Source organism: Paramormyrops kingsleyae, chromosome 16 (genome assembly GCF_048594095.1).
Source record: "Paramormyrops kingsleyae isolate MSU_618 chromosome 16, PKINGS_0.4, whole genome shotgun sequence".
In the NCBI taxonomy this organism is placed as follows: domain Eukaryota; kingdom Metazoa; phylum Chordata; class Actinopteri; order Osteoglossiformes; family Mormyridae; genus Paramormyrops; species Paramormyrops kingsleyae.
In genome coordinates, this window is record NC_132812.1 from 31,999,836 (window position 1) to 32,020,537 (window position 20,702).

At 45.7% G+C, this 20,702-nt stretch overlaps 1 protein-coding gene across 1 annotated transcript; it reads left to right on the plus strand.

Moving 5' to 3' along the window:
* Positions 1-72: 72 nt before the first annotated feature.
* Positions 73-18,456, plus strand: LOC111843648 (importin subunit alpha-4). Its single transcript, XM_023811374.2, has 17 exons — positions 73-269; positions 6,904-6,948; positions 10,537-10,626; positions 10,920-10,949; positions 11,088-11,140; positions 11,302-11,397; positions 12,369-12,454; positions 12,682-12,768; positions 12,897-13,066; positions 15,002-15,046; positions 15,283-15,414; positions 15,567-15,695; positions 16,886-16,990; positions 17,353-17,424; positions 17,529-17,691; positions 17,844-17,938; positions 18,201-18,456. The coding sequence occupies exons 1-17, from the start codon at positions 201-203 to the stop codon at positions 18,297-18,299; spliced, it is 1,566 nt and encodes a 521-aa protein (XP_023667142.1). The 5' UTR covers positions 73-200; the 3' UTR covers positions 18,300-18,456.
* Positions 18,457-20,702: the final 2,246 nt, after the last annotated feature.

The window sequence follows — 20,702 nt, forward strand, 5'->3', positions numbered from 1 at the left end:
CGCCCCTTCCATACCTAAAGACGTCATTGCGTCGCGGCGCTTCTCCGACAAGGCCCCGCCCCTCGAGCTTCCGGGCGTAGCGGGGCCACGCCCCCACGTCGGGCCGCTTCCCCCTCCCCTCCGATCTTCCTCAGTCTTCGGTGTCACAGAAGCTCGGAGCGCCGGACTGCAACTCGCACGACGCAGCGCGTTAAAGAGCCATGGCAGAAAGCGCCGGCTTGGAGAACCATCGCATCAAGAGCTTCAAGAACAAGGGCCGCGATGTCGAGGTGAGACAGGGGGCAGGAGAAGGAGCGGGACCGTGGGAGTGAGAGGGGGGGGTTACGGAGAAGGAACGTGCGATCGGGGGGCTCTAAGCTCCGGCCTTGTGACAAGCTGGCGGGCTGAATCTCTGGGAGTCAGTGTTCAGGAAACCACCCGCGCCGGCTTCGTCATGCGGGCGCGGCCTGGGGCTGTTTCTCCGTAAGGTTCCCCTACAGACAGCAGCGTTTCTTACCGTAGCGTCGGCAAGAAGCACCCCGAGCTCAAGCAGCGCACGGCCCTCCGCCTGGCGCCGCGCTAACAGGCCCGTGTGGGAGCGGACTGCGGGCTAAATGGCGCCTGATGGGCGCAGCGACGCCGGGATGCGACGCCGGATTTAACCAGTTAAACCGGCAAAGGAGAAGCGCCTCCCGCTGGATCTGTGCGCAGCTTTTTCGTCCGCGTCGTTAATTTCGCTGGTGTAGGTAAAGCTGGTTATTAGCAGCTAGTCGTCGGCATTTAGCCGCTTAACCCGGTTTGTCCCCCGGCGGGCCTGAGCACGCGAAGTGCCGGTATCTCAACTGCTCGTATTTTAGATTTCCCCGGTTTTATTACTGGTTAACAAACGATTGCAGATAATCGACGTATTTTACTTTCACCAAGGATGTGCGAATCGATCTTTTTAATGTGTGGTACGCCGTATCGTCGTCTGTCCATCCTTTTAACGTTGAAGCGTCATCAGCAGAGTTTTTCTGCAAATCGTGTGAAATTGTATTCAACGGATTATGTTTTTCTCAACTGGCGCACCGCATCGCAGGCTTTAAAGGTGCCGTCCCCCCTGGGTCAGCCTGCGCAGGGGCTTCCTGTTGTATTTCATCGTTTTTGACATGCATCCGCACCACACACACACACACACACACGCGCGCGCGCACACAAAATGCGCCCCGTTTGTCGGGCCCGCGGCGGCCGGAGCCTCGGCTTGACGCGCGGCGCCGCATGTTACATGTGCAGCAGCTAAACTAAACGGTGACAGCGGTGTGCAGGGATGGGTTGACAGTACAGCGCGTCTGCAGGTGCATTTAAGCAAATGTGTCACTGCAATGTAAAGTGTTAGTGGTATGCAATGTATTTAAAATTCTGGCTTTATAACAGAAAGCAAATACTTATATTAGCTGTACCATTTGAATATGCAGTTTTCTGTTTTTTTTTCCCAACCTATGCACCTTGCTGTGCTCTAATTGATGATATAAGAGCATGGAAACTATGGCCACCCATTAAGCCCAAATTTTGAGAGAAGCCTTCCCAAGGAAAGATGTGAATGTTCCAAAGTGGGAGGAATTTACATCCAGACCTTTTCTTTAGACACAGGGCTGGTACTCCGCTGAGAGAGCGGTGTTGACGTACCCTTCTGTCTCCTCAGTTTCCTTCTGAGTAACGTGTTGTGTGTAATTCTCAGCATACGGACTGAAGATTCTACAGATTATAGCGGCTACTGATTTTTACCTGATGTGCTGTTATTTTAATGTACTTCAAAATGGGAGATTTGGCTGTAGAACTTTTAGAGCCTGCCGTTAATGTGTGTTATGATGGAGTGAGTTTTTCAACTCACCACAGATGAACAGTGAGATCTCATTTAAATTTTAAAGGAATTTATGCTGAGATGGAGGGTTAAAAAAATGTTTAATGGGGTTTGCATTCAGGCAGTTGCACATGTTAGCTTTTCGGACATCCCATAATGTGAATGCGAGGATCAGGAGGCCAGCTTGTTGGGCTGCTATTTTACAAATTATGAAAAGCAGAGGTCCGACCCTGGTGGACTTAAGTGCATAATCCCAGAACGGTTGTTTTCTTCGATTCTTTAATTTAGAAACATAAAGAAGATGGTTCCCCTTCTTGTTCAGAATTTGCTGAGCTGACGGTAGTTCTTGCTTTCAGTCTGTCAGTTCTGATGGCACAGATGAAATGGCAGACAAATGCCATTTGAGTGCTTCATGGTCATTTTGGAAGATATGTACATTTCTCATCCTGCCCCCAAATAACACCTCCACTGTATTTTCACATCTTTTCCTCTCAAGTTGATATAGAAATGGCCTGGTAATAAATTAATGAACATTTGTTGCTGATGTCATGTATCCCACAATCGTGGGGCAGGATCTGTGTTAGAAAGCATAAATGCACAAGCATGATCTGCGTGAAGGTAATTGACCGTTAGCTGGGGATTAGTCGCCTTAGGGACGACTTTCTGTTGAGTTGCTATAACAGACACATGCAGGCCTGCTTTGGTAAACCGAACACATGTTTTAGGTCTCGACTTCACTTCCTGCCGTTTTTGTGCCCTGATTCTGTTTGAACGAGCATCTAAGTGTCTATACTCTGTCTGATTGTTGTTGGCTCGTGATATGCTCAGGTCAGTCAATAAATATTTTATTAAATAAATGATTAACATGATCGCGAACCGACTTTGTTTAAAAGAATCCATCAATCACACTCTTGTGATGGGACATTCGTGCTGGGCAGTCTGGCTAGTTTCTCCAGTGTGTGAACGTTGTGCTTGATTTGCTAGGTACTCTTTGCTAATCCCGCAGGATTCAGCTGGATACGTCGCAGGAAGCTTTAAATTCCTGTATTTAGCTGTATTCAACCAAGTATAGAATTCTAAAATACCACAGAACAATTAAGCAACTCTTTTGTTTGGTTATAAATTGTATTCCTTAACACATTCACTCATATTTTAAAAGGACTGTTACATGACAAAGATGTAGCCTTTTAAAAGGAGGCAATTATTTTGGGAATAACGTTTAGTGAAATTCTTAAAATTGATATACGAACACAGTCCACTGCCTTAATTGCATTGGGGAAAGCTTATGCTTACAGGCCTCTTTACACAGCTCTTAATTTAAATGGAACCCAGCCTTTGGAGTAATGTCTTAAGTTGTTAAATATTGTGCTGCTAGGAGTTTCACTTATAAGTGCATGTGTGCTACTTAGACCTTACAAAGAGCGAATTTTGATTTAGTAGTAGTAGCAAGCTACGTGTATAAATATTTATATAACCAATTTAACCGTTTGGCCTAAACAGTTATGAAAAAACAATTTTTTCCCTGAATTAGATATTTTGATCGTTACTCGGTTGTTTAAGGGCAATAACGCAAACTTGCTACTGTCAGTCTACATGCAAGAAGTGGTTTGAATCTTATCAGATCCCGAGCCCTGATGTTGATGGCCGATGTCCGGCATTGATGATCCGTACTGGTATCTTGGTTGACTGGTCACACTTTAGTCAGTACGTCATCATATTGTCTTTGTCAGATTTGATTGCTGTTAAGTTGACGTATTTGAAGACCAGTGATAAGAAAGAAATGGGATCTGTAAGCGACCCTAAGTTGCGGAATGGTCTTTGCTGAGAACGTCCAAGTCCCCAGTTTAAAATGGATTTTTTCCCCCTGAAATGCAATGTTTTGTCCAGTCACCCTGTCTATTGTGTGAACTTCAGGCAACATGCCTACCGCGATGATCCTTACCTTCTGTGTAACGGTCTTCCCATGTGATAACTAGGTCAGATATGGCTAAAAGATACTTTTTCTATTTACTGATTTCCTCAAAGAAGGATGAAAACCATGGGGTTGTAGAATTCTTAATGGATAGATCCAGCACCTCAGTTCTGCTACCTCACGTTTATCTCTTTATTCTGCCTCTTTTACGCTGTCCCAGTGTTTGAGTGTGTATGGAAAGGAGCCTGAAACGTTCCTTCTAATCTGCTTTAATTGAATATGCCAATGACGTGGCTTGACAATGATATTTGCCCAAGCTCCTTTGGAAGAACGCATTTGATGACAGCACAGTCCTTCTGGGACATGTTGCGTACACAACAGGGTCTGCTCAGGCTCTGACATGTAATACAGTGCTAGTTTATCCAGGGCTGGTTCTTAAGCAATGACTGCCAATGCAACAAAGGTAAAATTTGAAGCTTGATGTTGCTCAGATTTGCAGAATTTGAAGTTCAAAACCAGACCATTTAATGCCCATCGCTGCTTCAGTAGGGTATCGTCTTTACCTAGTGTGAAGCAATCTAGCATCAAGGGTGACAGCTGAATGGTATGGGGCAAGAACTTCTAGTCAGAACGCTACATCATATTTATGTGTCCCCAACACAGATTTAGACCACTATTGTTTTGTAGTGGCCAAACAATATATCTGTTGTTTAATTATATCTACGTTATACATAGGTGTGTGGGATATTGCGGTCTCTTCTGTCTGTTTTTTTTTCTCACAGATTTCACTAAGGGCTTTTATTTGTATGTTTAGCTATCAGACTATTTGGCGTGCGGGACAGTAGTTCAGTGTGCCTTTGAAAATTGGCTTGTTTGGTTATATGCTGTGCACAACTTTGAGTGGAACCTGAGAGGGTTTGAGGAGGTCTGGGGTCCCTTTGGCTGTAGAATCAGTATTTCTAGCAGACAAATAGTATGGGTGGTTGCTTCAATGAGTGATTGTTTTTCTTGTTTGCGAAGTTATAAGTTATTTTAACCCTCAAAAGCCTGAAAAAACCTCAGCTAGATTTTGATTGTGTGAACTTTGATTTAGATTTTTTAAAACTACATTGATTTTAATATTGTAATTCATATATTTGATGTTGTATCACTTGGCCAAAAGTATACTATCTTTTATTTATTCCTCGAATCGCAGTTAATTGATATTAGTGTTTGATTACAAAAGTCTGTCCTATGAGGATAAGAATAGCTTAAAATATTCAATCAAGGCCCATTTCATACGTGTTTGGACACATTTAATGCAAGGGTTTATTTTCTTCACAGGGTGGGGGAGATTAAAAATTCCAGTATATAAAAATGTAGCTTTTTACACATATTATAGGACCCCTCTGAAAAGCATATTGTGCTAGACTGTTCTGATAATCATGTCATTAGATAGCAGTTCTTTTCTACTACATTGCAAATTTTTTTTTAGTAGTGTGTCACCAAGACGGCATTTAAAATTTTTATTGCTAATATGTTTGCATGCCTTGTAGTATGTGTGTATTTTATTTTATCTTAATTTCTTTATCTTTTCAGTTTTGCGAGACATTGATATTTACCCATTTATACATCGATTAATTTATATATATATATGTGTGTGTGTGTGTGTGTGTGTGTGTGTGTGTGTGTGTGTGTGTGTGTGTGTGTGCGCGCGCGATCAGCTGATGCCCGTTTTAAATGCTGAAGCCACACAGCTGTCAACAGGAGAACCAGGACCAGCCTGTTCCTGACCACGTGCCGTCAGCATCTTTCAGGCTGGTTACCTGCTGCACGTGGGCTCTTTCCCACCTTAGACTGGGACGCTGTGTGGGTCTGCTGAGATCCAGGATTGTCTTAATCCTTTTTTATGTTAACTAGCTTTGGGAGTGATGCAGCACCCTGGAATTCAGTCAATTTGACCCTTCTCTGGGTCATCTGGGTGCAGACAACGCAGACATTTCATACATATAGTCAGACATCCTCTGTTGACTTGCAACTGAAGGAAGCCGGAAGATGCAGTGATGTTCCATTACTGCAGAACAACATCTGATCTTAAAGTTAAAATGTGCTTGTAAAAATAAACTCATGATTTGATTAACAAGTCGCTCATCTGCCATCTTTATGTGACCCTCCTCAGAGATGGCTGTGATACCCTGATTATATAAGTGACTATTTAGGATTGTAACATGAACCAGGATGGCGCATCACAAGGTCTGAGGAGATCCAACACCAGCCAGCCTATTTCCAGCTCCGTGTTTTGCAGGGTTTTTTCCCCTCCTTCCTCCTGTTCTCCTTCAGTGGTTCTCCTTTGAGTTCGCCGGAATAAATCTATGTAAAGTTTTGTCAGGAATTTTCTCCCCAAATGCTTCTATGTAGGGCGATGCTCACATCTCGCGTGATATAGCTTCTTGGTAACGTAGGAAACTGTGCCGTGGGGGGAGGGAGGGGGGCAAGAGTGCTACGCATGTGTGACACGCAGTGGCTGTGTAGGAATGTGTCTTGCAGTGCTGGTGGCCGCAGAAGCTTGGTCAGACACCAGCGCTGCGTCCTGTTGTGATGGAGCGGCCAGCCTGGGTCTGTCCCGCATGCCGGCCTGTTTCTTGATTACATTTTTACATTTTATTTACTTAGCAGACGCTTTTATCCAATATCTGAGGGAGGGTCAGACTGTCCTTGGAGAAACTGGAGACCCAATGATGAAATCACTTTGCCAGTGGGATTGGAACCAGCTACCTCCTGAACACACACACCACCGCCTCTTGATGTATTCTCTGTCTTGGAGGCCGTTTGGCTTGTATAGGCTATTGTTAGTGTCACATGGAGGGATAAAGTGATGAATTCATACCGATACCTGCTATTAATTATGCGGACAAACATCATATGACCACCCAGCTTTAAGGAACTGTTTTATCTGATCTCATAATGCAAACCACCAGCATTTTGTATAGATGTGTTCTGTTTTTTTCTTTGGCATTAGTTATACTTGGTTTCTAAGAAGTGATAAAATTGATGTGATTTTTAGCCTGATCATGGTTTGAAGAGCAACATAATTAAAATGAATCTTCATTGAGGCTGTTGGGTACTCATCCTCTGTAGACTTGATGGACGGCAACCAAACGTTGCTTATCTTGCCACTCTCCATCTCTTTCAGACTATGAGAAGACATCGGAATGAAGTCACAGTGGAGCTGAGAAAGGTATGTGCCCGCTTTTTACTCAGTGTAGGTACCGGCAGATGTTGTGGGGGGGGGGGCACCCAGCCAACATACGGAGGCCCAGTGCCAAGAGGCCTGATTCATTCTTCTGGACTCATTGAATAAACCTCCTGTTGAGGGTCATTGAGGGTTAATACCATCCAGTGTGCAAAGTTAGATGATGTGGTGGGTTATATTGCTCCCATCCCGTCTTGGCGACTATGGTGCCAAAGTGTATTCTGGTGCTGAAGGTGACCCTCCGGTAACCTGTGAGGCCTCTGGCATGTGGTCTGCAGGAGGAGCATTAGTTCTGTCCCGTCTTCCAAACCCGGTTATGCATCTTCTGCTGCACATCATCCATTGACTTCTATCAGTGGTCCAGCCTGCCTCCTTGAGTCTTCTCACATCACAACAAACTGTCAGTTTGCTGGGATGGACGATCGGCCCTGCTGCCGTTCTTCTGCAGAATGTTTCTTGTTCTCTTCAATCTCATTCAGCTCTTGTATCGATGATGCTCACACAGTTTTGAAGGAACCACCCTGACTAGCATCTCCGTTACCTGGTAGCAGAGACCTGGTTAAAACAAGAACTCGTTTATTATGTGATTTTCTTTCTTTTTCTCTCGGAATACATTTTAACAAGTTGCTTCTTGGCTTGGCTTCATCAGCAGTGGATTGGTTTGGTCTAAACTGTAGGAACCAAGTAGGGCAGCTGATCCATCTTTAATGCATGGATCAACAATGTTTTTACATATACACTGTAATGGAATACACTATAACCCTAAGAAACGTGTAGACAGACTTCTGAGTTAAAGGTTTGTATGGTTCTGCTTTGGTCTTTATTTTTGCATGAGAGTTTCCAAGCTTGTCTTAGGCAAATAAAATATGAATGAGTGTGTATATGTGTGACGGCTTCTGGGTTTGCGATTGGTACATTGTGGTTTGGTGTCTCCCCTGTGTGTTACACCAACTGCTTCATACTTGTTCTGTCATTCCCAAACCACAGTCTCCTCTGCCTGTGATTCTGGCATCAGCTGGCCATGCGTGGGACTGGGCCTGGATCAGGAGATGCTCTATCACCGACCTCTGTGGGTGCTGATGGGCTGGCTTGGAGTAGGTGGCTCAGGAGTGGTCATGTGATGCTTGAGTCCAGCAGTGTCTTTTTCAGTTCATTCTGGTGGACATTAAACACAAGGATGTAATAGTAACTGAAGGGCAAACAGAAGGGCCACGATGGTCCATTGTCCTCTTTCTCCAGCAGCCCTCACATGTTCTGTCAGAGTTGCTGGCACCATGAAGTGCCTGAAACTGATGTTTCACTGTACGTGCAAGAAGGAAGTATATGGGGTATATGGTTTCGGGGTATATGGGGTATATGACAGCCCTTCTGCATTGCGACAGGTGACCCACGTGTCAGATCCAATAATCACCTGAGCCGTGAGCAGTTCCACAGCAGGAGCAGCCAGGCACTACTTGCACAGCTCCGGCGCTCTTCTCCAGATGGGGGTGTTTTTAATGTCCGCGGGGATGTTCATCATGTGTGCGGACTAGTGATGGGCAAAATGATACTTATGAACCATTTGATGTATTTTTCGACTCCATTAGATGGTGCTGTCTGTTCAAAAAAGGGCTAAAAGCAAGCAAGCCAAGAGCGCCATCTAGTGAGGTCAAAAAATACAGCAAATGGTTCATGAAGCTTCATTTGCCCATCACTAGTGTGGATCTGGGGCTTACAGGGTCTGATAATCCCCTTACTGTTTGGGCAGACCTTCGGGAATCAGACCCGGCTATTATATGAAGCTGTTTCTCAGCTTTGTGCCCCCGATCTCCCCCCCCATGAGCCTCTTCTCCGACTCGATCCCCCTGAGGAGGCTGGATCTCATCAGAGAGGTGGCTCCACAGCAGAGTGCACTGTGGACGTTGCTGGCCACCTCCTCTCGAGTCTGGGCCGTCGCTGCATTGTGTTTCAGGACCCAAACAAACTGCCGCAGTGGCTGATTCGGTAAGGAGGGATATCACAGCAGTCCTGAATGTATCTATCACCTAAGCCAGCTAGGAAAGCTCCGCGTAAAGGAAGTGGACTCTGGGGAAAGGAGAAGCTCCCCTTTGCATCAGAGTCTCTCCAATTAGTCATCACGAACGTCACTGGCAGCCTGCGGAATGCATCGCTGGGATCGTTCAGATCTGCCTCTCAGAGCGTGTGTGTGAGAGAAAGAGGGCCAAGACACAGAGAGGGATTAAGCTGCGATTGTTTTAATTGTCTCAATTAATTTGCAGCACGCTCTCAGCTGACAGGAGCCCGGTCAATGGGAGTTGAGGAAATGCCATCGCTCTGACCAGATGTCATAGGTGACTCTGAGCAAAGCCGTCTGCCGAGTTGGGCTGTCATTCTCGGTTCCGGGGGCCCTAAATTTAAATCAACTGAATTTTCTAAAAAGTGGTCAGTCCGGTCAGTACACCGGATTCTTTTGTTGAATAAGACTCTGATTCTGAAATATCCATGGAAGGGTCATCCCTCTTGCGAACTCCAATCTGAGTCATCTCGTGGTACCTCAAGAAGAAAACAAATATCAACATCAATAATGATTCATCAGTTATGGCAATTTATATAGATAATGGGTGGGAAGCTCCATACTAAATAAATTTTAAAAGGTCTTGTATTACTTCTAGATGGATGACTAATGGAATAGAGTCTAGTGCTTCATGTGTATACATGATCGGCCTTGACTGCTGTATCGGTTGAACAGTAAATTTGGCTGATATTCAGGTTCCACTGGTGGAACACCCTCTAAACAGTTGTAATGTCTCTTAAACAATTATGTTGAGAAAAGTAACATCAGTGGAATACTCTGCCTTCATATCCTCATTTCTTATTGTCATCTTTTTTTATTCTCCTGGCAAATTTTATGACCAGTAAAGAAAGAGGTGAACAATTAATTTTTAGTAATATTTTTTTCAACCTGCAGTGATTTTTCACCTTAGGGTATCATAACCTGGGGTATACATAACTGGTACGCTAGTACGCATTCACCTTTAAGAACGATACGTACGGCAATCGATTGTTTGTAAAAGTGCAAATGTGTAATTATTTTATGTGCATTTGTGCTGCTATGACAAGAAAATACCTTGCATTTTAACCCGTATACCGCAAATGAAGTCGAGTTAGCATATAAAGATTAAAATGCATTATTTTATTTTGTTTTCATAGCAGCAAACAATTGATTGCCGCACGTGTCGTTCTTAAAGGTGAATGTGTACTTGCGTACCAGGTATGTATACCCCTGATCATAACCATTTAAAACGTTTGCTTGAACCCAGTACTTTAGTTTTCTGTGAATACCGTTTTCAAAGGGCTTGTGGCTGAGTTGAGGGAATTCGTAAATGATCCATCCAACCCAAATAATTATGAAAGAAATGTCCATCTGTTGCAGTGCTTGTTTGTTTCACTTTTTCACCAAGAAAATTATAAGCTTTCATCACACATTACCAATTCTTCTTGGACATAAGTTATAGCCAGACTTATGCCTTAGAAATCATTTTTCACGCCTTATTAATCTTCCCACATTAAAACATTTTCTTCCTTCTCCTTAAGAACAAAAGAGATGAGCACCTGTTGAAGAAGAGAAATGTACCACAAGAGGAAGGTCTGGAGGATTCAGACGTCGATGCTGATTTCAAAGGGGTGAGCCTGAAATCAGCTGCCTGTTCTGGCCTGGAGTCACGCCTCGCCTTTGCCGTCGCTTTCACAGCACGGCCAGCCAATGGCCAACCTTCAGGGGACTGTCCTTCATGCCGTTGTCTGCTAATGTCCCTTACAAAGCTGGCAGTTCCTCGGCCAGTGATGTAGGTTCTTTGGAAGTTCACCTGCAGTCCGACGGGCTTTAAAATTCATGGAAAGATGTAAGGATCTGGGAAACATTCCAGGACTGAGTCGTTTGCATTAATGACATTTTTTTTCCTTGTGTCTCTATATAGCAAAATGTGACCCTAGATGCCATTTTACAGGTAAGACAGCAGCGACACGCCCATGTCCATAAGGCTTATGGGGGTCTTTTGTGACCCGCATGCCGCTTCTCATCTACGTGCATCTTTCATTAGATGTCTTGAAGCGTGTGTCTAACATTGGTTTTTGTTTTATTGAAGAATGCCACCAGTGACAATGCAGTGGTGCAGCTCAGCGCGGTCCAAGCAGCCAGGTACACGTCAGCGTCTGTAAATGTATAAAAACGGCGGGATCTCCAGATCTCCTGTGGATTCAGCTGCAGGGGTCCTCTGTGCACTTTAGTGTACGTGTGGGGTCAGCTCTTGCCATTACGAGTTGTAGTCTTTAAATGTCTATTTATAACCCCTCTCGCAGGAAACTACTTTCCAGTGATCGGAATCCCCCCATCGATGACTTAATAAAGTCGGGAATCCTTCCCATCCTGGTGAAATGCCTGGAGAGGGATGACAAGTGAGTGTTTGCTGGGGGGGGGGGGCATTTCCACCCACCGGTGTTAATGGGATGGCGGCAGTCCAAAGTGGATGGTGCTTCATTACATCAGCCAGACAGGCCTTGGGGGGGGGTGGGGTGGGAATTCCCTTGGCTGGCAGTAGGGGGCGAAGGGTGTTTCCCTGCTGTTCTGGGAGGTGTACAGTGTGACTGCCAGTATCAGGGTGTGTGTGTTGACCCTGAGCACTGGACTGCATTGGGTGGCTTTCGGCTGCTCTGCCGTCGCATTCGTGTACAAGCCGGGCTGCTTTCACAGGATTTCATCACTCTGCACTGGCTTGGTACATTCCCCTTTTCAGTCAGAGCTCTGCAAATCTATGTTGATTATATAATGCGCTCGTACATGCCTGGTTTTGCTGTGGTTTATTTTTTTTGCTGCATCCTTAAGGTTATTACTGTGTTTCTGTAGAGGCCATAATTGAACCCTGCTCATCAGACTGTAAGCTTAGTTCCGACTCCCGTCCCGTATGTGGAATTTATGGATTCCTCACGGTGCTTTTTCTGCCGGACTCTCCCGGTTCCTAAAGCACGCCATTCTCATTCTCCTACACTCTTCCCACCCGGAGTCTGCGCTGCCCTCAATCCGACACCGGCAGAGATAAATCTGCATTCCCATCTCGCCGCGGTCGCCGTGTTCCCAGGCCGGCGCGGGCCGGGCCGCAGGAAAAGGGGGTCGTCACGGTGACGATGCGCCAGACTCGCAGGCCGACAAACGAGTGGCCAAAGTCGCTCGTCTGCCAAAAAAGTGAGCCGCTGAGCGTCCAGCGAGTTCTATTCCAATTTGTGACACAGAATTTTTCTGGGTCACTTGTTTCGTGAGTCAACGAAGCGTGATCCCCCCCCCCCCCCCAGCTGGATTGCTGCCGCATTAGTATCGTTTTCTTGAATAGACGGGTCGTGAAATATGGGCACTCATTCTCTCTTTACCCCAGTCCTTCCTTGCAGTTTGAAGCAGCGTGGGCGCTCACGAACATCGCATCTGGGACATCGGCTCAGACTCAGGCTGTAGTCAAATCCAGTAAGCTCACCTGGGGGTGGGTGGGGGTACTGCAGGGCACCAGGTCTTATGCGTGTGTCTCCCGGCCTGGGCTGCTCTGGGGGCTCTCTTATTGCGCTTCCCCCGTTTGTGTGCTGCCGTTTCCTGTGAGCCCTTTTCCCCGGGCCCCCTAGTGAATGTGTGTGGGCGACGCGTTTTGTGTTCCTGCCCGTGTCGTGGAGATGACTTGCTCTGACCTCTTTCCGTAGATGCTGTACCGCTCTTCCTGCGGCTCCTGCAGTCCCCCCACCAGAACGTGTGCGAGCAGGCCGTCTGGGCGCTCGGCAACATCATCGGTGAGTAGGCCGGCTCCAGACCGCCCACCCTCATGTACGTGACCCCGTCCCCCTCCACCACCCGCACCCCACACCCCCCCAGCCTCAGAGGGCTGCTGATCGCTGCCGACGCCCGTGTCCTCCTGCAGGAGATGGCCCGCAGTGCAGAGACTACGTCATCTCCCTGGGCGTGGTCAAGCCCCTCCTGTCCTTCATCAACCCCTCCATTCCCATTACCTTCCTGCGCAACGTCACCTGGGTCATTGTCAACCTGTGCAGGAACAAAGACCCCCCCCCACCCATGGAGACTGTGCAGGAGGTAAGGCTGCACGTGTGCATGCGTGTGTGTGTGTGTGTGTGTGCGCGAGTGTGAGAGAGGCAGGAACAATGCATCGGAAGGTAAGCGAGTCCGATTCGAGTTTGATTTCCATGAGTACCTTGGCAGGAGATTTATGTTCACAAATACACTGCTGACATATGGGGCCATTAGTGTGGCTAAATTATTACCATCTTGCCCCTGGCCACACAGACGGCTGCATAAATCAATCTGCAGTGCTTCAGGTAGAGAAACACAGGACTCTTTGGGTGCAGCAGCGCGTTGAGTAAAAGCTCAGGCTCGTACGTACACCTGCGAACAGTGACACTGTGTCATAAAATCGTTAGATACCAGCATGTGCTTGTGTCGCAAAGTGGGCAAATTAGAATCTGAATTCACAGAGGATTAGTTGGGGTTTTAAACTTGGAAGATCTCCAGAACGACGCGAGAGAGGATGGTAGACCTCCACCACTCTTCCAAATGAAATATGCCGATATTAGGTTTGTGTACAACTGGACCTCCTTTGTCAGAGGAATTCCTCATCCAAATAGTGTGATTTTTTTATTTATGAGATAATGAAAAGTATCAGTGCTTCAGAAAGCTTGATTAGCACGATGATGATGGGTGTGTTAAACTGCAAATGTCCTTTGTTGGTAAATGAGGTAGCGTGTGACTCGGCATATTAGGATGCTATGCGTGCGGTTAGGAGGTGACCGGTTCAAATCCCAGGGTCAGCTGAGTGATTTCACTGTCGGGTCCTTCAGCAAACGCCCTCAACCCCAAGTGCTTCAGGAGCTTTGATCCTGCTTTCTCTGGTTATTCTGCAAGATCAACAAAATATGAATGTAAGACAGAGGAACAATAACACACGACTGATGCTGATCCTGCATTTAACTTCAGATCAGAATTTAACTTTCACTCAAAGATCCACCACCTCCAATTGCTTACTTTGTTTAAACTAAAGATTTTTTTTTTTAATTAATATTAGATTTTCAACCTAGATTTCAACTTCATAAGCAGTGCAGGAGGCATGGGGCAGTGCCTTCACTGTAAGGGTCCAGTTGGCATGTTGGTTAACGATATGCGTTAGTATTCTGAAGGTTGCTAATTCGTGTCCCATCTATTGCCTTGCTGCTGAACAAGAATCCAAACCAAAAATCGCTCATATAAAATAGCAACATGTGAAATTTAAGGGTGTAAGTCATTGAATAAATGATGAATCGGCGTGTGTGGGTGTGTGTTTGTCTCCTTCATGTGGCCTGTGACTGACTGCAGTACCTCATTGTGTACACCCCTCCTCCATATTCCCTGGCTGTCTAAAATCTTCCCAAACACTGCCCTATTTTTAGGCTCCCAGCAGCAAAATCTGGACCGTAAGTATGAGGACTGATTAATCTGTAACATTTCAGCACTCGCACCTCAATAACAAAGGGGGAAAAAGTGCAAAAATAATGATTATCTTGCGCATGAGGCACCCAGAAAAATATTCGATTTCTTCTGTTCCCTGGCCTTGTCTTCTGCCGCTGGCGGCAGCAAAGGCCTTCAAATGATCCGTGTAGCTTCAAAACATCATTCACATTTTGAGTCTCTGTGGCTTCCTGGGTGAATTTAAATTCTCCCTCCACCCCCATTGGAATGGCTTTTTCCATTACCCATTTCCCCCTAAACAATCAGTTAATGAACATTTTGATTAAGCAGGCTTCAGGAATTGTTTAGATGGCTTATGGCACAAGGCACTGCATTAACTATGTATTACGTTAGTATGGTGATTAGAGCACTGTGCCGTGAAGATAAGCTGATGATTTGAGTTGTAGGTCCTCCGTTGGAGCAGGTCACATACATTACCCTGAAGGTCTCAGCCAGGTCATAGATCGACTTAATTAGGAGACGGAACTGCTTGACGGTGCGTTTGACACTCTCTGTCCCCCTCGCCCACAGATCTTACCTGCCCTCTGCGTCCTGATATACCACACAGATATCAACGTAAGTATGGCCTCCTTCGTACCACTCGAATAAAGCTGCCACCTTTTCAGCCTGTACGCTAAAGTATAGGGTTGTGCAGTTTGTGATTAACAATCAGTTTTTGTCAAGAAACAAAAAAACAAGAAACACTTTTTATGAAGTGATACCTCATGAGGGCTTGGGGCCGTGTCTGCTCGAGCTTCCCCTTCTAGGGCAGGTAGTGATGAGCATGTGATCCATGTCCTTTCTCTTTACAGATCTTGGTGGACACAGTATGGGCGCTCTCGTACCTGACGGACGGAGGTAACGAACAGATTCAGATGGTCATCGACTCGGGCGTGGTTCCCTTCCTTGTGCCATTGTTAAGCCACCAGGAGGTCAAAGTTCAGGTGAGTGAACTGTTGGATCTGTAGCTCGTTTTGTATGTCAAATACATAGCTTTTGCATGTAATATACAAATCCCCCTGTAGCTTAAATAGCCAGCCTCTGTAAGGTAATGGCTGGGTTGTTTGTTGCCTAACGTGTCACTTCGTGTTTGCAGACAGCTGCACTTAGGGCAGTAGGCAACATCGTAACGGGCACGGATGAGCAGACACAAGTGGTGCTCAACTGTGACGTGCTCTCCCACTTCCCCAACTTACTCACGCACCCCAAGGAGAAGATAAATAAGGTGAGCTAGAGGCCATGCGTGTTGGCTGCTGTTTACATTCACCTTCCCCTTGGTCTCCCTGCGTACCCCAGGACTGATGTCATTATGATGGAGGCTGGGTCTTTGTGTGGAGTGTCTTCATGTGTCTGGTCCAGTATAATGGATCTTGTGGACCGTATTCTTCAGTATTTTAAGTTCACATTTGACCTTAAATTTGACCCCCCCCATTTGACATTTGACCCCCCCCATTTCTGCTGTCAGCCATTTTGTTGGCATTTTCCACATCCCCAAAGGAAAATGTTAAACCCAACACAGTAATTTCTAGAATATCCGCAATGCACCACACTGTTGTGTGCAAATGGTGCATGCTATCCTGAAAACAGCATCTCACACAAGCTTAAATTTATACTGTGAGTTTATAAACCTTTTTGTTAAGTTAAAAAAGTTTGGGTAACACTTTACTTATAGTCGTCATAATGCGTAATAGATGCCTTCATAATGCATTATAATCCATTCATAAAGTATTACGAACATGGCTATATTTATTAAAATGGCATAACACATTATAGCCATTTTTATTATGGATGCTATATGAAGCTCTTATCTCGTAATACACTATACATGCCTTCATAATGTATTTTAATGGTGAGTATAATGCATTATAATGCACTAGGAAGGTATTTATAGTGCATTATAGATGAGAGCTTCATAGATACACTGATACATGTTATTTGACTAAAAGCTCTTTTGTATGCACAGCTGTCATTCAGATATTTCTTGTGTAATCATGTCGTAGCGAAAATGAAGGCTTTTAATTACAGAGGAACACTAATTATAAGTCATTTAAACTGTACTGTGCTGTGTACTGCTGCCTTAAATGTAGCAAGGCAGGGCTGCAGGGGTGTTGTGGTTTCATGGCGGTAGAATCCGGGCCTCCAGTCTGTTCGGTAGCTCGGCAAACAGCAAAACTGACACATGCTGGGGAGACCAGGTAGAATATGGAGCATTTTAACATTTTAGTTTATGCTTCATGACTGTGTGGGAGGGTGGATGATGTTCTCTTCACTATGCAGAAAATACCTTTTATTGTGGGCTGATGCTTATACAAATTCTCCTTGTGGAACAAAGACAGCATCCATTGTTCCTCAGTCATATGGCATTCTGCATTTGCCTTTTGTTTTATGAGCCCTGACACGTCTACATTCCTCTAGGAGGCAGTATGGTTCCTGTCCAACATAACAGCTGGGAACCAGCAACAAGTGCAGGCTGTGATTGACGCCGGTCTCATCCCCATGATCATCCACCAGCTGGCCAAGGTAGGAATCCCTTCTCCATACATCTTACCTACTGGCTGTAAGAAGCCAATCTATCTGGGCCAGCCTTCTGGGAAAGTCAAACCACTTAGTCACTGGTTCGCTGGTTCTGTCTTCAGTTCCCCATCCCAAGATATGGTGCTGATTTGACAGCCCACTCCCCCCCCCCCCCCCCAAACCAGCAGAGAAGTAATTTCAGGTTCACTAAGCTGACTCAACTTTACTCTGTGAAGTAGGACGTATTTTTCCATCTCTGCATAAATATAGTGCAGCCTCACTGTTTTGCTGTCCGTCTCCAGCCTCAGCTGAAGGAGTCTTAGCGTGTTCATGCTCTGCCTTTGGTCCTCTGTCCGCTGTGTCTGCAGGGTGATTTTGGCACGCAGAAGGAGGCAGCTTGGGCAATTAGCAACTTGACAATAAGTGGAAGGAAAGATCAGGTAATTATTATTTTTTTTTTGGTGAACATAGTCCCTTCCCCAGGTTAAGGTCAGTGGGCCATTTGTTCGCCACCATTTTGAAATGTTGACTTTTCTTCTCGCAGGTGGAGTACCTGGTCCAGCAGAATGTTATACCACCCTTCTGTAACCTCCTCTCGGTGAAGGACTCTCAGGTCGTCCAGGTAGTTCTTGATGGGCTTAAGAACATCCTGATAATGGCAGGGGAGGAGGCCAGCACGATTGCGGAGATTATCGAAGAGTGTGGAGGTAGGGGCAGGTGAAACAGACGTGGGGGGGGGGGCGGCATATGGTGTGGCCATTTCTGGGCTGTTTAACAGGGATCCGGTCACGGAATGACCTGGATTTCCATTGTTGTGGATTTCTGTCGCAGTATTAATGCATTTCCATCTTAATTACAGGTCTGGAGAAAATAGAGAGCCTTCAGCAGCATGAAAATGAGGATATCTACAAGTTAGCGTTTGAAATTATCGACCAGTACTTTTCAGGGGATGATGTGAGTGTGGCGTCCAATCTAATGCAATGGGGAAAAAAATGTATTACAGGCTACTTTAGATGAAGCGATATATCTGTTGTGGTTCTCTGTATTTATATATACCACAGACTGTATCACTATGACAAACTGTGGACGTGATCGATGAATTAGCATTTTTACGATCTGTGCAGTGTTTATCTGGGGTGTCATGATTGTGCCTTAGCTTGCCTGAGATGAACGGGGCTGCCTTTGGATGTAACCTGTTCCAAACACTGTTCCGCAGATTGACGAGGATCCCAGTCTGATCCCAGAAGCCACCCAAGGCGGCACCTTCAACTTTGACCCCACCTCCAGCCTGCAGACCAAGGAGTTCAAGTTCTAGAGCAGATGTGCGGGTCGCCCCGCTGTCCTGCACTTCATCACCTTCAGAACATCATGACAGACCCACTAACCTGAACCATATACCGTCGCCGCTGCCGACGACCCTAAATATCACAGAATCTGGAAGAAAAACAAAAACAGGAAAAAAAAAAAGGAAACTCATGACTGTCACTCTGCAGTTGCCAAATGTCTTTCTCACACACAGACTTTAAGGAATTTGTGTGCATGAGTGTACACACACACACCATGTTGGTGCGGCAGCACAGCCCTGACCTTATTCCCCTGGCTGAGGGCTGCTTTGTCATTTTATTGTTTTCCCCGTTGGCTTTTGTTTCCTGGATTCACCTCCGTCTCACTCAGCTGACCACCTAGAACACCACCCTGGTTGAAGATGTTCCACCCCAAAGTCATGTATCAGTGCGACTGTGTCAGCCTCCCCGCTGGAAAGTCCAGGTCCAATCCAACTGGCGTGGGGGTACACTAATGGTCAACTTGGAGTTCTTTAGTTACCTATCACTGCTGTTCTCAATTTTGGTTTTGTCCTGAGTCGTCATGGAGGATGCCTTTTACGTATGGGGGAGGGTAGTACGAAATTAAAGACTATTACTCAGTGACGAGAGTTGACACGAAAAGCTGAATTTCACTCAATCTGGAAAACAACACAAAGGAAGGAAAACTAATTTTTGTAGCATCGATCTCTCTCTGGGCCTGGAAAGCCGTAATCCGCTGGAGCTGCAGAAGATGAATGACAATGGAATTGTTTTTTTTTTTTTTTGTCATTTGTGGGTGGGGTTTTAAGACTGGATTCATGCTGCAGTACTGATGTTGCAGCCCCTGGTCGCTGGAGAGAGGAGAGCCGGCCCTCCTCCCTCTATGTTCTCCAGCTCCCGGTGGACTTCTGGTATGAAAACTCTGAGCTGTAATGTAATACTCTTCCCTCTCCTCAAGGAACAGCTTCAATCTGCAGACCTGTTACTGCTGCTCTGTTTTTGGATAATTCTGCCCGCCCCCCCCCCCCCCCCCCCTTTTTGTTTTCCTTTTAGCATTGTGCATTTTACGTTAAAATCACTAAGAATGCAGTAACGGTCGTATAAATTGTTCCCGTTTGACGTGTGGAGTGTCTGACACTCAACACATCAATCGTGTATATCGGCTGAGTTTTTTCTGTGTTAACGTAAAAAGCGGAGCCCTCAGATTAGTTGCGAAGAAATGAGTGATTCTTGTGATCCTTGACTATACAGCGTATCTTTGCCCTTCCAAGTTTTCCTCAAAGACTACCCGCTACCAACCTGCTCGTACAAGTGAAGCATTTCTTTTTGAACTTTCGAGTAATATAGCGCCCGTCTAAGTGTGTGCTGCAGCCGATTGCCAGTCACCGGAACGCCGCAGGGTGACAGCCTGCCGCGGACGTGGCCAGCGAGCTGCCCTCCCCCCACGCGCACGCCCACGCGGTGAGGTAACGCTCCCAGACATGGGGGTCTCGCTGTTCTTACTGGACTTTTTTCCCTTCGCTTCCCCGTGCATTTTATTTTGTAAAAGAAGATTGTAAACGGAAATTTCACCCTTTTTTTTTTTTTTTTTTTTTTTGGACTAATGTAGTTGCGTCATGGCTGCTAACTACTGAAAAGACGCGTGAAGCCAGGTCAAGCAGCCAGGCCATTGTGGACTAACCATTCATTATTGATGAACAAGCCGTTAGCAGGTGTACAGTCAAGAGCTAGACGAGTCTAGACACCTAAACAGAGCCACTTTAAAGATTGCAATTTAGTCTTGTATCAAAAACTGATACAAGCTTCTGTTCATTGCAAGATTTTTACTTGCTAAAAAAAACTTGTTTTAAATAGGAATAAAGCAACAGCATTTTGGCCTCTGATTGTTTATATCTTTTTATAAATTTTAGATTGAATTTCTCTTTAAGGTGGCTCACTGTTCCTTTCAACTCTTGTGCATATTAAAGATAAGAATGAGTTGAAATTCATTGTGCCTTTTGTTTTTCATTTCTAAGCAACAAGGAAAAAAACATTTCTTAAGCACTGAAGCCTAACTTATGGAGGTGTGTAAGAAATGGATTATTTGGGGAGGTGTTTTGCTCTCACTGGACAGCACTACCAATAGGGCTTCTCTCTGTTTTCTGTAATGCAGAGCAGGATTGTTGGACCGCAGCTCTGCTGGCTGACCATTGTATTCCACTGCCACTCTTCCCTTCCTCCTCTGACCATACCACTCTCATACCGCCAAACAGCCATACCTATCGCCAATCAGAGGGGCTTAAACCAGCCTCAGCGGCCACATGAAGTCTCGCTTCCATCACTCCCTCAGGACATGGTCTCTGTATTAATGCTAACCAAAATAAAACTTGCTGTTAGCCATTGACTCCTTGTTGCTTCAAGTGTCCTGATTTGAC